This window comes from Bufo bufo, chromosome 3, assembly GCF_905171765.1.
Source record: "Bufo bufo chromosome 3, aBufBuf1.1, whole genome shotgun sequence".
In the NCBI taxonomy this organism is placed as follows: Eukaryota; Metazoa; Chordata; class Amphibia; order Anura; family Bufonidae; genus Bufo; species Bufo bufo.
In genome coordinates, this window is record NC_053391.1 from 267,582,771 (window position 1) to 267,594,853 (window position 12,083).

Here is a 12,083-nt window from a genome sequence, read left to right on the forward strand (position 1 = left end):
AAACATCCAAGCCAGGCTATATTTTGCAAAAACACATCTGAAGTCTCACAAAAGCATGTGGGAAAAGGTGTTATGGTCTGATGAAGGTTGAACTTTTTGACCATAATTCCAAAAGATATGTATGGCGCAAAAACAACACTGCACATCACCAAAAGAACACCATACCCACAGTGAAGCATGGTGGTGGCAGCATCATGATTTGGGGCTGTTTTTTTTCAGCTGGAACTGGAGCCTTAGGCCCCTTTCACATAGGTGAGATTTCCGCGGGGGTGCAATGCGTGAGGTGAACGCATTGCACCCGCACTCAAGCCAGACCTATTCATTTCTATGGGGCTGTGGACATGAGCGTTGATTTTCACACATCAGTTGTGTGTTGGGTGAAAATCGCAGCATGCTCTATATTGTGCGTTTTTCACGGAACGCAAGCCCCATAGAAGTGAATGGGGCTGCGTGAAAATTGCAAGCATCCGCAAGCAAGTGCGGATGCGGTGCGATTTTCACGCATGGTTGCTAGGAGATGATCGGGATGGGGACCCGATCATTATTATTTTCCCTTATAACATGGTTATAAGGAAAAATAATAGCATTCTTAATACAGAATGCTTAGTAAAATAGGGCTGGAGGAGTTAAAAAAAAATAATAATAATTTAACTCACCTCATCCACTTGTTCACGCAGCCCGGCTTCTCTTCTGTCTTCTTTGCTGTCGAGGAGGAAAAGGACCTGTGGTGACGTCACTGCGCTCATCACATGGTCCGTCACATGATCCATCACCATGGATGTCGCCACAGGTCCTTTTCCTCAGAGAAGAAGAAAGAGGAGAAGCCGGGCTGCGCGAACAAGTTGATTAAGGTGAGTAAAAAAATTTTTTTTTTATTTGTTAACCCCTCCATCACTATTTTACTTAGCATTCTGTATTAAGAATGTTATTATTTTCCCTTATAACCATGTTATAAGGGAAAATAATAAAATCTACAGAACACCTATCCCAAACCCGAACTTCTGTGAAGTTCGGGTGTGGGTACCAAACATGACGATTAGTTTAAGGGTCCATTCACACGTTTGCAAAATGGGTCCACATCCTTTCCGCAGTTTTGCGGAACGAGTGCAGACCCATTCATTTTCATGGGGCTGGAATGTGCTGTCCGCATCTGCATTTGCAGGATCCGCACTTCCGCATCCGTGCTTTCGTTTCCGCAAAAAAATAGAAGATGTCCTATTCTTGTCCGCAATTGTGGACAAGATTATAGTAATTTTCTATTATAGTGCCGGCGATGTGCGGTCCGCAAATCGCGGAATGCACATTGCCCGTGTCAGTGTTTTGCGGATCCGCAGAACACTTACGGACGTGTGAATGGACCCTAAGTGTGTGCACACTTATGCAACCGTATAAGGCTACTTTCACACTTGCGTTAGGTGCGGATCCGTCTGGTATCTGCACAGACGGATCCGCACCTATAAATGCAAACGATGATATCCGTTCAGTGCGGATCCGTCTGCATAACAGCTTTTTCAGATCTGAGATGTTAGAATATACCATCGGATTTGAGTTAGATCATGAAAACTCAGATCCGACAGTATATTCTAACACAGAGGCGTTCCCATGGTGATGGGGACGCTTCAAGTTAGAATATACTAAGAACTATGTACATAACTGCCCACTGCTGCCTGGTAGCACCCGATCTCTTACAGGGGGCTGTTATCCGCACAATTAACCCCTCAGGTGCCGCACCTGAGGGGTTAATTGTGCGGATCTCAGCCCCCTGATCGGGTGCTGCCAGGCAGCAGGGGCCAGACCCCCCTCCCTCCCCAGTATTAAAAGCATTGGTGGCCAGTAATACAGTAATACTGGGGAGGGAGGGGCCGCACTGGCCACCAATGCTTTTAATACTGGGGAGGGAGGGGGGGGGGGTCGCACTGGCCACCATGTGCTCGCCAGAGGTTGCCTTACTGCCATTAGGTACCGAGATGAGTTCCTCAGACCCCTTGTGAGACCATATGCTGGTGCGGTTGGCCCTGGGTTCCTCCTAATGCAAGACAATGCTAGACCTCATGTGGCTGGAGTGTGTCAGCAGTTCCTGCAAGACGAAGGCATTGATGCTATGGACTGGCCCGTCCGTTCCCCAGACCTGAATCCAATTGAGCACATCTGTCTCGCTCTATCCACCAACGTCACGTTGCACCACAGACTGTCCAGGAGTTGGCAGATGCTTTAGTCCAGGTCTGGAAGGAGATCCCTCAGGAGACCGTCCGCCACCTCATCAGGAGCATGCACAGGCTTTGTAGGGAGGTCATACAGGCACGTGGAGGCCACACACACTACTGAGCCTCATTTTGACTTGTTTTAAGGACATTACATCAAAGTTGGATCAGCCTGTAGTGTGTTTTTCTACTTTAATTTTGAGTGTGACTCCAAATCCAGACCTCCATGGGTTAAAAAATTAGATTTCCATTTTTTTATTTTTGTGTGATTTTGTTGTCAGCACATTCAACTATGTAAAGAACAAAGTATTTCAGAAGAATATTTAATTCAGATCTAGGATGTGTTATTTTTGTGTTCCCTTTATTTTTTTGAGCAGTGTATATATTTATATACATCTTATATGATAATTAATCCCTTGGAGGTCAGTGAGGAGGGGGGATGGTGTACTAGTATATTATAAATGTAAATTATAAAAATTAAATTATACTACTAACTAAGGGCTTTATTAATTTATAATTTACATTTATAATATATAAGTGCCAAATGCAAATTTCCACCACCCCTCACCTCGGTGACTACCAATTAATTGCTTTATTAGTGAGGTGGGGGGGAGTGGGTGGTGGTGGAGGAAATTGGCATTTGGCACTAGTATATTATAAATGTAAATTATAAATTAATAAAGCAACTATACTAAATGATAAGCAAGCAGGCAGCAACACTCGTTCATCGGGTAAAAGATCTTTTATGTGGTCACAAAAATTATCGTTTGCCAGCAGATTGTGCTATGTAAACAGCTTCTGCTGCCGACGTACAACTAGTCAGTATGGGGACGAGAGATGGCATTAGTGATCACTCCTCTCCATACTGTGGAGTAAATCACTGTATGTAAATACAGCGGCCTCTTCCACTGACCAGCAGGCACTTGGAACGCTTCCTTCCCGACAGTCACCTGCTATGTTGTCCCGTGTAAAGGGACCTTTAGTAGCTTAGCCATGGAAAAGTATGTCTGAAAGGCCATGCTCCCTTATTCTTTGTTTTAGGATGTTGTGTTTATACTGGCATTGGTTTTACATTATTATTATTATATATAATTTTTTTTTATTTTATTTCACACGTGTTATCATTTTACTTGCTTCAGCCATTGACAGTAACACAAATCAAGAAGTTGCGGATCATGATAGATGAAAAAATAGCCGAAACAGATGCAGAGCGTTTACGTTTAGAGACTGCAAGATTTGAGTGTCTAAGAGAAATAGGAAACCTGCTGCATCCAAGTGTTCCAATCAGTAACGATGAGGTCTGTACATGTATATTTCATATTAAAGGATAACTGTCATATTTTCATCAAAAAATCTATTTTAGCATATGTTACTGCTGCAGCAGCATTATGCATAAAGCAATCTTTAGTTTCTTCACTTACCACTGTTTTCCTTGAGATTTCCCCTTAGTTATGGCTGTTTTGAATCCTACATTATGAGGATCTTCTCAAGATGGCTCCTCTGCCAGTTCTCTGAGGCCAAAACTGCATTCCCTCAGGTTACATACAAACTTGCTGTAGCCAGCAGCTTCCTGCCATCCAATCAGATTGTATTACTGAGAGACACACTTCCTCACTCTGAAGCCTAATGCAAGCATGCAGTGTGAAGGACCGCCCTTCTGTCTTCCTAGCCGGAGACAGATGAGCCATAGGAACGGTCTTTTAAGGGAGCAGTGGAAAGGGACAGGAGACATTAATGTAAGTTATAAGCTAATTACAGATCTTTTCGCAATCATTGACAGACTAACTGAGGTATACATGCCTAGCTCTAATAAACTAGCAAATAAAAATGACAGTTATCCTTTAAACATTCAGATGAAAATATGTTTCTTCTGTGCAGTAATATCTCATCTGATTTCTTATAAATTGCATGTTAGAATTATGAAAAATTTGTCTTTGATTTATTTTATTTTCATTACAAAATATTTCTCATTTCGTATGAGGTTTCTATTTGTACAACAGACAGAAAGACCTTACTGTACAAGTTTGCTTCCATTTTAAGTTCTCTTTTTAGAAGCATACGTTGGGGACATAGTTGACTTTTTGTTCTGATGTTTTGTTTCTAGGACAATGATAACAAAGTGGAACGATTGTCAGGGGATTGTACTCAAAGAAAGAAGTACTCTCATGTAGATCTGGTCACTATGGTAGACGGCTTTGAAGGAGAGAAAGGGGCAGTGGTTGCTGGTAGCAGAGGGTACTTTCTTAAGGTGAGTTTTGTTAAAGAGGACCTGTCACCACAAAATACTGTGTAATCTGCCATATAGAGCAGAAGTAGCTGAGCACAGTGATAGTAATTTTATCCATTTAAATTGGCTGTTCCTGAGCTGACTATTATCAGTTATTGATAGCATTCTCTGTGTAAGTCTGCTTAACGCCCAGCACGGTACTTGAACGGCGCAACTGGATGTGACTTAACGTACAGCGTGCTGATCAGCAGGGTGCAGGAGCTGCGCCCGCCCAATCCACGGCAGGGATCCGGCAGTCCTGCTGTATGAGGCGGCATCGGTGAAATCACCGATGCCAGCGCATTAACCCCTGCGCGGCCGCGGTCAGAGCTGAATGCGGCACGTGCGGGCTTCAGATGTGTGCAGGGTGGCCATGCCTAAGGCAGGGAAGGCTCCCCGATGCCTTGCTTAAGCATCATGGCTGCCTTCCGGGAGAGCCTGTGAGATCCAGGGTCACAGGCAAGCAGGCTGTAAGTGTATTACAGTCTGTAATACACTTACAGCCAATGCATCACAATACAGAAGTATTGTGATGCATTGTAAAGGGGATCAGACCCCCAAAGGTTGAAGTCCCAGAGTGGGACAAAAAATAAAGTTAAAAAAAATAAAGTTTAAAAATAAATAAATTAAAGTTTCAAGTAAAAAAGAGAAAAAAAGTGTCCTTTTCCCAAAATAAAGTAAAAAAAAAACAATTGTAAAAAAATTGTGAAAAAAAGAAAAGTAGACATATTGGGTATCGCCGCGTCCGTATCGACCGGCTCCATAAAAATATAACATGACCTAACCCCTCAGATGAACACAGTCAAAAAAATAAAATAAAAACTGTGCTAAAAAAACATTTTCTGGTCACCTTACATCACTAAAAGTGCAACACCAAGTGATCAAAAAGGCATATGTCCCCCAAAATAGTACCAATCTAACAGTCACCTCATCCTGCAAAAAATGAGCCCCCTACCTAAGACAATGGCCCAAAAAAAGAAATATAGCACTCAGACTGTGGAGACACTAAAACATGATTTTTTTTTTTTGTTTCAAAAATGCTTTTATTGTGTTAAATGTAAAAAAAAAAATTGGTATTGCCACGTTCGTAACAACCTGCTCTATAAAAATACCACATGACCTAACCTGTCAGATGAACATTGTAAATTTTTTAAAATAAGAACTTTGTAAAAAAAAGCAATTTTTTTTTTGTTACCTTACATCACAAAAAGTGTAATAGCAAGCGATCAAAAAGTTATATGCACCCCAAAATAGTGCCAATCAAACCGTCCTCTCATCACGCAAAAATGATACCCTACCATAAAAAAAAACTATGGCTTTCAGAATATGAGGACACTAAAAAAAATTTTTTTTTTTAAATGTTTTAGGGTGTAAAACTGAAACAAACACCAAAAAAGTAGACATGTTCGGTATTGTCGCATCCGTAGCAACCTGCTCTATAAAAATACCACATGATCTAACCTGTCAGATGAACATTGTAAATAACAAAAAATAAAAACTGTTCCAAAACGGCGCTTTTTTTTTTTTTTTTTTTAATCTTGCCTCACAAAAAGTGTAATATAGAGAAACCAAAAATCATATGTATCCTAAAATAGTACCAACAAAACTGTCACCTTATCCTGTAGTAATTTTTTGGGGAGTTTCTACTCTAGGGGTGCATCAGGGGGTCTTCAAATGTGACATGGCAACTTAAAGGGCTTCCACCACCAGAAATACTGTTATGTAGCTGTCTGACATTAGCGATGCGCTAATGTCAGCACTACATAACAGTATGTTTCTAACATTTGTCCCTGCAGCCGTTTTTGTAAACAAAAGCACTTTTATTATATTTTATTATATGCTAATTATATGCTAATTATATGCTAATGTGGGCGTAAAATCAGCACCTAGAGGCTCCGTCTACTCTTGCTTTATCCCGCCCAGGTCCCCTGTTCTGCCCGCCCAGATCCTCTTGATTGATGCCACGGTCCACCCCATCGTTGATGAAATCCCGCGCCTGCGCCGTTCACTTCTGTCTTCAGCGCAGGCTCAGTGAGTGAATGATGCGCTCTTGGTGCCGGATTCCTCACTGCGCCTGCGCCGACTACATCACAGTGAGGAAGCCGGCATCAGGAGAGCGGCCTTCACTCACTGCGCCGAAGACAAGTGAACGGCGCAGGCGCGGGATTTCATCAACGATGTGGTGGACCGTGGCATCAATCAAGAGGAGCTGGGCGGGCAGAACAGGGGACCTGGGCGGGATAAAACATGAGTAGACGAAGCCTCTAGGTGCTGATTTTACGCTCACATAGCACCTAGAGGCTCATTAGCATATAATAAAAGTGCTTTTTTTACAAAAACGGCTGCAGGGACAAATGTTAGAAACATACTGTTATGTAGTGCTGACATTAGCGCATCGCTAATGTCAGTCAGCTACATAACAGTATTTCTGGTGGTAGAAGCCCTTTAAAATTACCCAAAAACCATATGGCGTTCCTTTCCTTCAGCGCACTGCCATGTGCCCGTACAGCCGTTTACGACTAAATATGGGGTGTTTCTGTAAACTACAGAATGAGGGCAGTAAATATAGAATTTTGTTTGGCTGTTAACCCTTGCTTTGTTAGTGGAAAAAAAATGATTAAAATGGAAAATCTGCCAAAAAAGTGAAATTCTGATATTTCATCTCCATTTTCCATTAATTCTTGGGGAAAACCTAAAGGGTTAACAAAGTTTGTAAAATCCGTTTTGAATACCTTGAGGGGTGTAGTTTCTAAAACCTTTTTTGGGTGGTTTCTATTATGTAAGCCTCACAAAGTGACTTCAGACCTGAACTGGTCCTTAAAGAGTAGGTTTTGGAAATTTTCAGAAAAATTTCAAGATTTCCTTCTAAACTTCTAACATCCCCAAAAAATAAAATGGCATTCACAAAATGATCCAAACATGAAGTAGACATATGGGTAATGTAAAGTAGTAACTATTTTTGGAGTTATTACTATCTATTATAAAAGTAGAGATATAGAAATTTGCAAATTTTTCAAAATTTTGGGTACATTTTGGAATTTTTTTATAAATAAAAATGATTTTTTTTTTACTCAATTTTACCATTGTCATGAAGTACAATATGTGATGAGAAAACAATCTCAGAATGGCCTGGATAATTAAAAGTGTTTTAAAGTTATTACCACATAAAGTGACACATGTGAGAATTGCTAAAAATGGCCTGGGCAGAAAGGTGAAAAATGGCAGGGTCCTGAAAGGTTAAAGAGAGAAATGTCAATCGCTGATAAAGAAAGCCCCCATGTACGAGGGCACTTAGAGACTTAAATGTATAACTTGCAAGTTTAGCTGAATAGTTTTCAATTAAACTGTATATCAGTATGTTCAGCTTTTTATGCTATATAAGGGAGCCTTCACACGCGGCAACTTTTTTTGCAGAGTTTTCCGCGACTGACAATCCGTTCCATTCACCCGAATGGGGCTTATAGAAATCCATGTGCTTGTCATCTCATTCAAATGAATGGAACTGATTTTCAGGCTGGACAATTCTGCAACAAAATCTGCTGTGTGTGTGAAAGCACCCTAACATGCTACCTGCAGAGTGCACTGCATTTAGTGGTGACAGCGTCTCTTAAAATGTGCTGCTGATTTGTAGGTAATTTGTATATGATCTATTGCTGCCTGAAACTAGCCCAAAATCTAACCATTGTTCTAATATACAGTAAAACTGAACCCTCATCTAGCATCATATGAGCTTGATAGGTGGTTATATAACATCCAATAATAATAATAAGGGTAGAGAACTTTGAGGGAGAAAGCCAATCTAAAAAGTTGAAGGGAATTCCCGGGCAAAACAATTATTTGTAAAATTGGAAAATGTGCTGTTCAAAAATGAAAAAAGCTAAACAAAGCTTTTGGATCCCCCACCACTCCCATACTGAGGCTGACTAATATCTTGTCTCTTTCTGCTTCTTGGTCCCGAGATGACACTCAGTCACAGGGATATATGACCACTGCAGCCAATATTGGTTGCAGCGGTGACCTGCTAAAGTTGGTGATTGGCTGCCGTGGTCACTGGACCAAAAGGTCATTGTTGGTATGGGAGCTGCAGAGGATCCCTGTGGTGTTTTTTTTTCTTTCTATTTACCCTCCATGACTGCACCATCAGAAGGTTAAACCTCTGAAGGAGCAGGAACAGAGATTTATTGAATGGGCCTCCTCCAGTGTTTTCTTGTCCCACAGTGGTCAGGTCATAGAGAATTATCTCCCTGTTGCCTTCATGGGAGAGAATGGTGTTAGTTTACTTATTGTGACTGCGAGGCTGCTGGATATTGGGGAGTAATCCTGCATACATACCATACTTCATACCAGCATTCATTTGGGGGACGTATAGATAGAAATCTGAAAAAAAATTGTATATTAATAATAAAAATCTTTATTTATATAGCAACCAGATTGGTCTTTACGATCAGGGGGTCCAAGTACAAACAGAGTCATAAATAACATAGCAACAGACAAGTCGACAATTAAAATGAGGGCCCTGCTCACAAGAGCTTACAATCTATGAGGATAATATCATAAACCTGCAGCACATGTCCAGTGCAAACATTTTAGGCAGATGGGGGATAAATGCTGCAAATTTAAGAATGCTTTAAAAAATAGAAGTGTTAGCATTTTTTTAACTCCTAAACAAACAGTTAAGTGAATGAATAAAAGAAAACTTGAAGTCAGTATTTGGTGTGGCCTTCAAACAGCATTAGTTCTTCTAGTTACATTAGCACACCGTTTTTGAAGCAACTCGGCAGGGATATTGTTCCAAACATCCTGGAGAACTAAACGCAAATCTTCTATGGATGTAGGCTTGCTCATATCCTTAGGTTGTAGTATGATATTGCCCCCTACAGATTGACAGCCCCCTGACATCCTAGCTAGTCTGTAACCTTTTCTATGCGCTGTAAAACTGTAATACTCGTTAGCGTCTCCTCTCATGACAAGCACAATAAGCGACACCAGAGTAGAAGGGAGTGTAAGAGTTTTTCCGGAACATGCATGAGATTACAGAGCAGGTGTCATGTTGGGGGGGGATATTAATCACAATGAGATGTGCGGACTTGTAGCAGTCATTCCGTGACTCAGTGTAAGAAGGCTCAGTGACCCAAATTTACACATTACATATCATTAGTTGCGTTTGACAAATATGCTGACTGGTTCCATTTAAAATGTATTTATGAATATGTATATGCTTTTAGCAGTTATGAGCCATACTGTCTGAACATTTGTGCTGTTTTCTCTGTCTCTCTATAGGGTCCACTGGTGTTTTTGGAGCAAGCTATTATCCAGTATGCACTTCAGACGTTGGCTGGAAAAGGTTATACCCCTATTTACACGCCATTCTTCATGCGGAAAGATATAATGCAGGAAGTAGCACAATTAAGCCAATTTGATGAAGAACTGTATAAGGTTTGTTAATTAAATACATTATCTGGGAAAATGGAACAAATACAATGGAATAATTAAAAGAACCTTTTTTGAAATACTCAGTATTGGCCAGCATAACTGCAGCCATGCTTGTAGAGCTGTTAACCCCTGTGCGCTATATGACCGGTATATCCTTTATACATGTACAATCTGAGCCCACAACACATATGACGGGTGCTGGCTGTATAATGCAGCTGACACCCATTGGCAATGATCGGTATAGGAGATTACTTTTATTTTGGTCGTTTAACCCCTCAAATGCTGTTACAGGCAAAATCTTGGGGTTCCAATTGGTTGCTGTGGTTAGGGAAGACTCCCAGTCTGCTGCCTTTGTTAACCGCCTGTCAGGCCCTGCTTCTAGCAGGTTTAGCATCAGCTTTAGGCCTCGTGCACACGGCCGTGTTCCGCTGCCGAGAGCGGTCCGTGGTAACCCGGCCGGGATTCCTGCTGACAGCAGGAGCGCACGGTGTCATTGGTTGCTATGACGCCGTGCGCTTCATGCAGCCGCTGCTGTACAGTAATACACTATACGAGTGTATTACTGTACAGCGGCGGCGGCATGAAGCGCACGGCGTCATAGCAACCAATGACGCCGTGCGCTCCTGCTGTCAGCAGGAATCCCGGCCGTGTGCATGAGGCCTTATGGATAATTCCCTAAGGCTGCAGTAGTAATAACAGAAAGAAAAATCGAAATGTCCGAAACACTGTTTTGTCACTTTGCCCTACCCCCAGCTATAATTGAATCAAAAGTGATCAAAAAGTCATATGTACCCGAAAATGGTACCAGTATAAGCTACAGCTTGATGTGTCAAAAAACAAGCCCTTGAGGAGCTGTCTAGATGGAAATATACTAGTAATTGGTTCAGGATATAGTGATGCAAAGAATACACATTTTTCAAAGGTTATTTTTTTTAAAAGTTGTAATAGAAACTATAAAAATTTGATATCCGTAATTGTACTGATCTACAGAATAAGGTTGTCCTGTCATTTTAGCACATAGGGAGCACAATAAAAACAGAACCCCAAAAAATGGTGGAATTGCATTCAGTTTCACCCCACGTAGAATGTTAGCTTTTTTTCAATAAACAATGTGGTAAATACCAGTTTCACTTTTTCAGGACCAATCTATTTTTCACCTTTCTGCCCAGGCCATTTTTAGTAAATCTGACAGGTCACTTTGGTAACACATGTGGTAACAACTTTAAAACACTTTTACTTATCCAGACCATTCTCAGATTGTTTTTTCATCACATATTGTACTTCATTACAGTGGTAAAATTAAGTAAAAAAATGTTAATTTTTATTTATAAAAAAAAATACCAAATTGACCAAAAATGTAGAAAAATTTCCATTTCTCTACTTTTATAATAGATAGTAATAACTCAAAAAATAGTTACTACTTTACATTCCCCATATGTCTACTTCATGTTTGGATCATTTTGTGAATGCCGTTTTATTTTTTGGGGACGTTAGAAGTTTAGAAGGAAATCTTGAAATTTTTCTGAAAATTTCCAAAACCTACTCTTTAAGGACCAGTTCAGGTCTGAAGTCACTTTGTGAGGCTTACATAATAGAAACCACCCAAAAATGACCCCATTTTAGAAACTACATCCCTCAAGGTATTCAAAACTGATTTTACAAACTCTGTTAACCCTTTTAGGTGTTCCACAAGAATTAATGGAAAATGGAGATGAAATTTCAGAATTTCACTTTTTTGGCACATTTTCCAATTTAATCAATTTTTTTCCACTAACAAAGCAAGGGTTAACAGCCAAACAAAACTCAATATTTATTGCCCTGATTCTGTAGTTTACAGAAACACCCCATATGTAGTCGTAAACGGCTGTACGGGCACACGGCAGGGCGCAGAAGGAAAGGAACGCCATATGGTTTTTGGAAGGCAGATTTCACTGGGATAATTTTATGCTGCCATGTCACATTTGAAGATCCCCTGATGCACCCCTAGAGTAGAAACTCCAAAAAAAGACCCAATTTTGGAAACAACGGGATTGGGTGGCAGTTTTGTTGGTACTATTTTAGGGTACATGTGCATTTTGGTTGCTCTATACTGCACTTTTTGTGAGGCAAGATAAAAAAAAATTGCTGTTTTGGCACTGTTTTTATGATAGCCGGCGCATACAGCAGGAGTCCATCTATCACTG

At 40.7% G+C, this 12,083-nt stretch overlaps 1 protein-coding gene across 2 annotated transcripts in view; it reads left to right on the forward strand.

The window, feature by feature from the left end:
- The window catches only part of SARS1 (seryl-tRNA synthetase 1), a 161,888-nt gene that overhangs the window by 51,610 nt on the left and 98,195 nt on the right, over positions 1–12,083 (forward strand). For both annotated transcript variants that reach the window (XM_040424133.1, XM_040424134.1), the window contains exons 4-6: positions 3,341–3,499; positions 4,306–4,449; positions 9,748–9,903. In XM_040424133.1, coding sequence (XP_040280067.1) covers positions 3,341–3,499; positions 4,306–4,449; positions 9,748–9,903 — 459 coding nt within the window. The remainder of the gene's footprint in view (positions 1–3,340; positions 3,500–4,305; positions 4,450–9,747; positions 9,904–12,083) is intronic.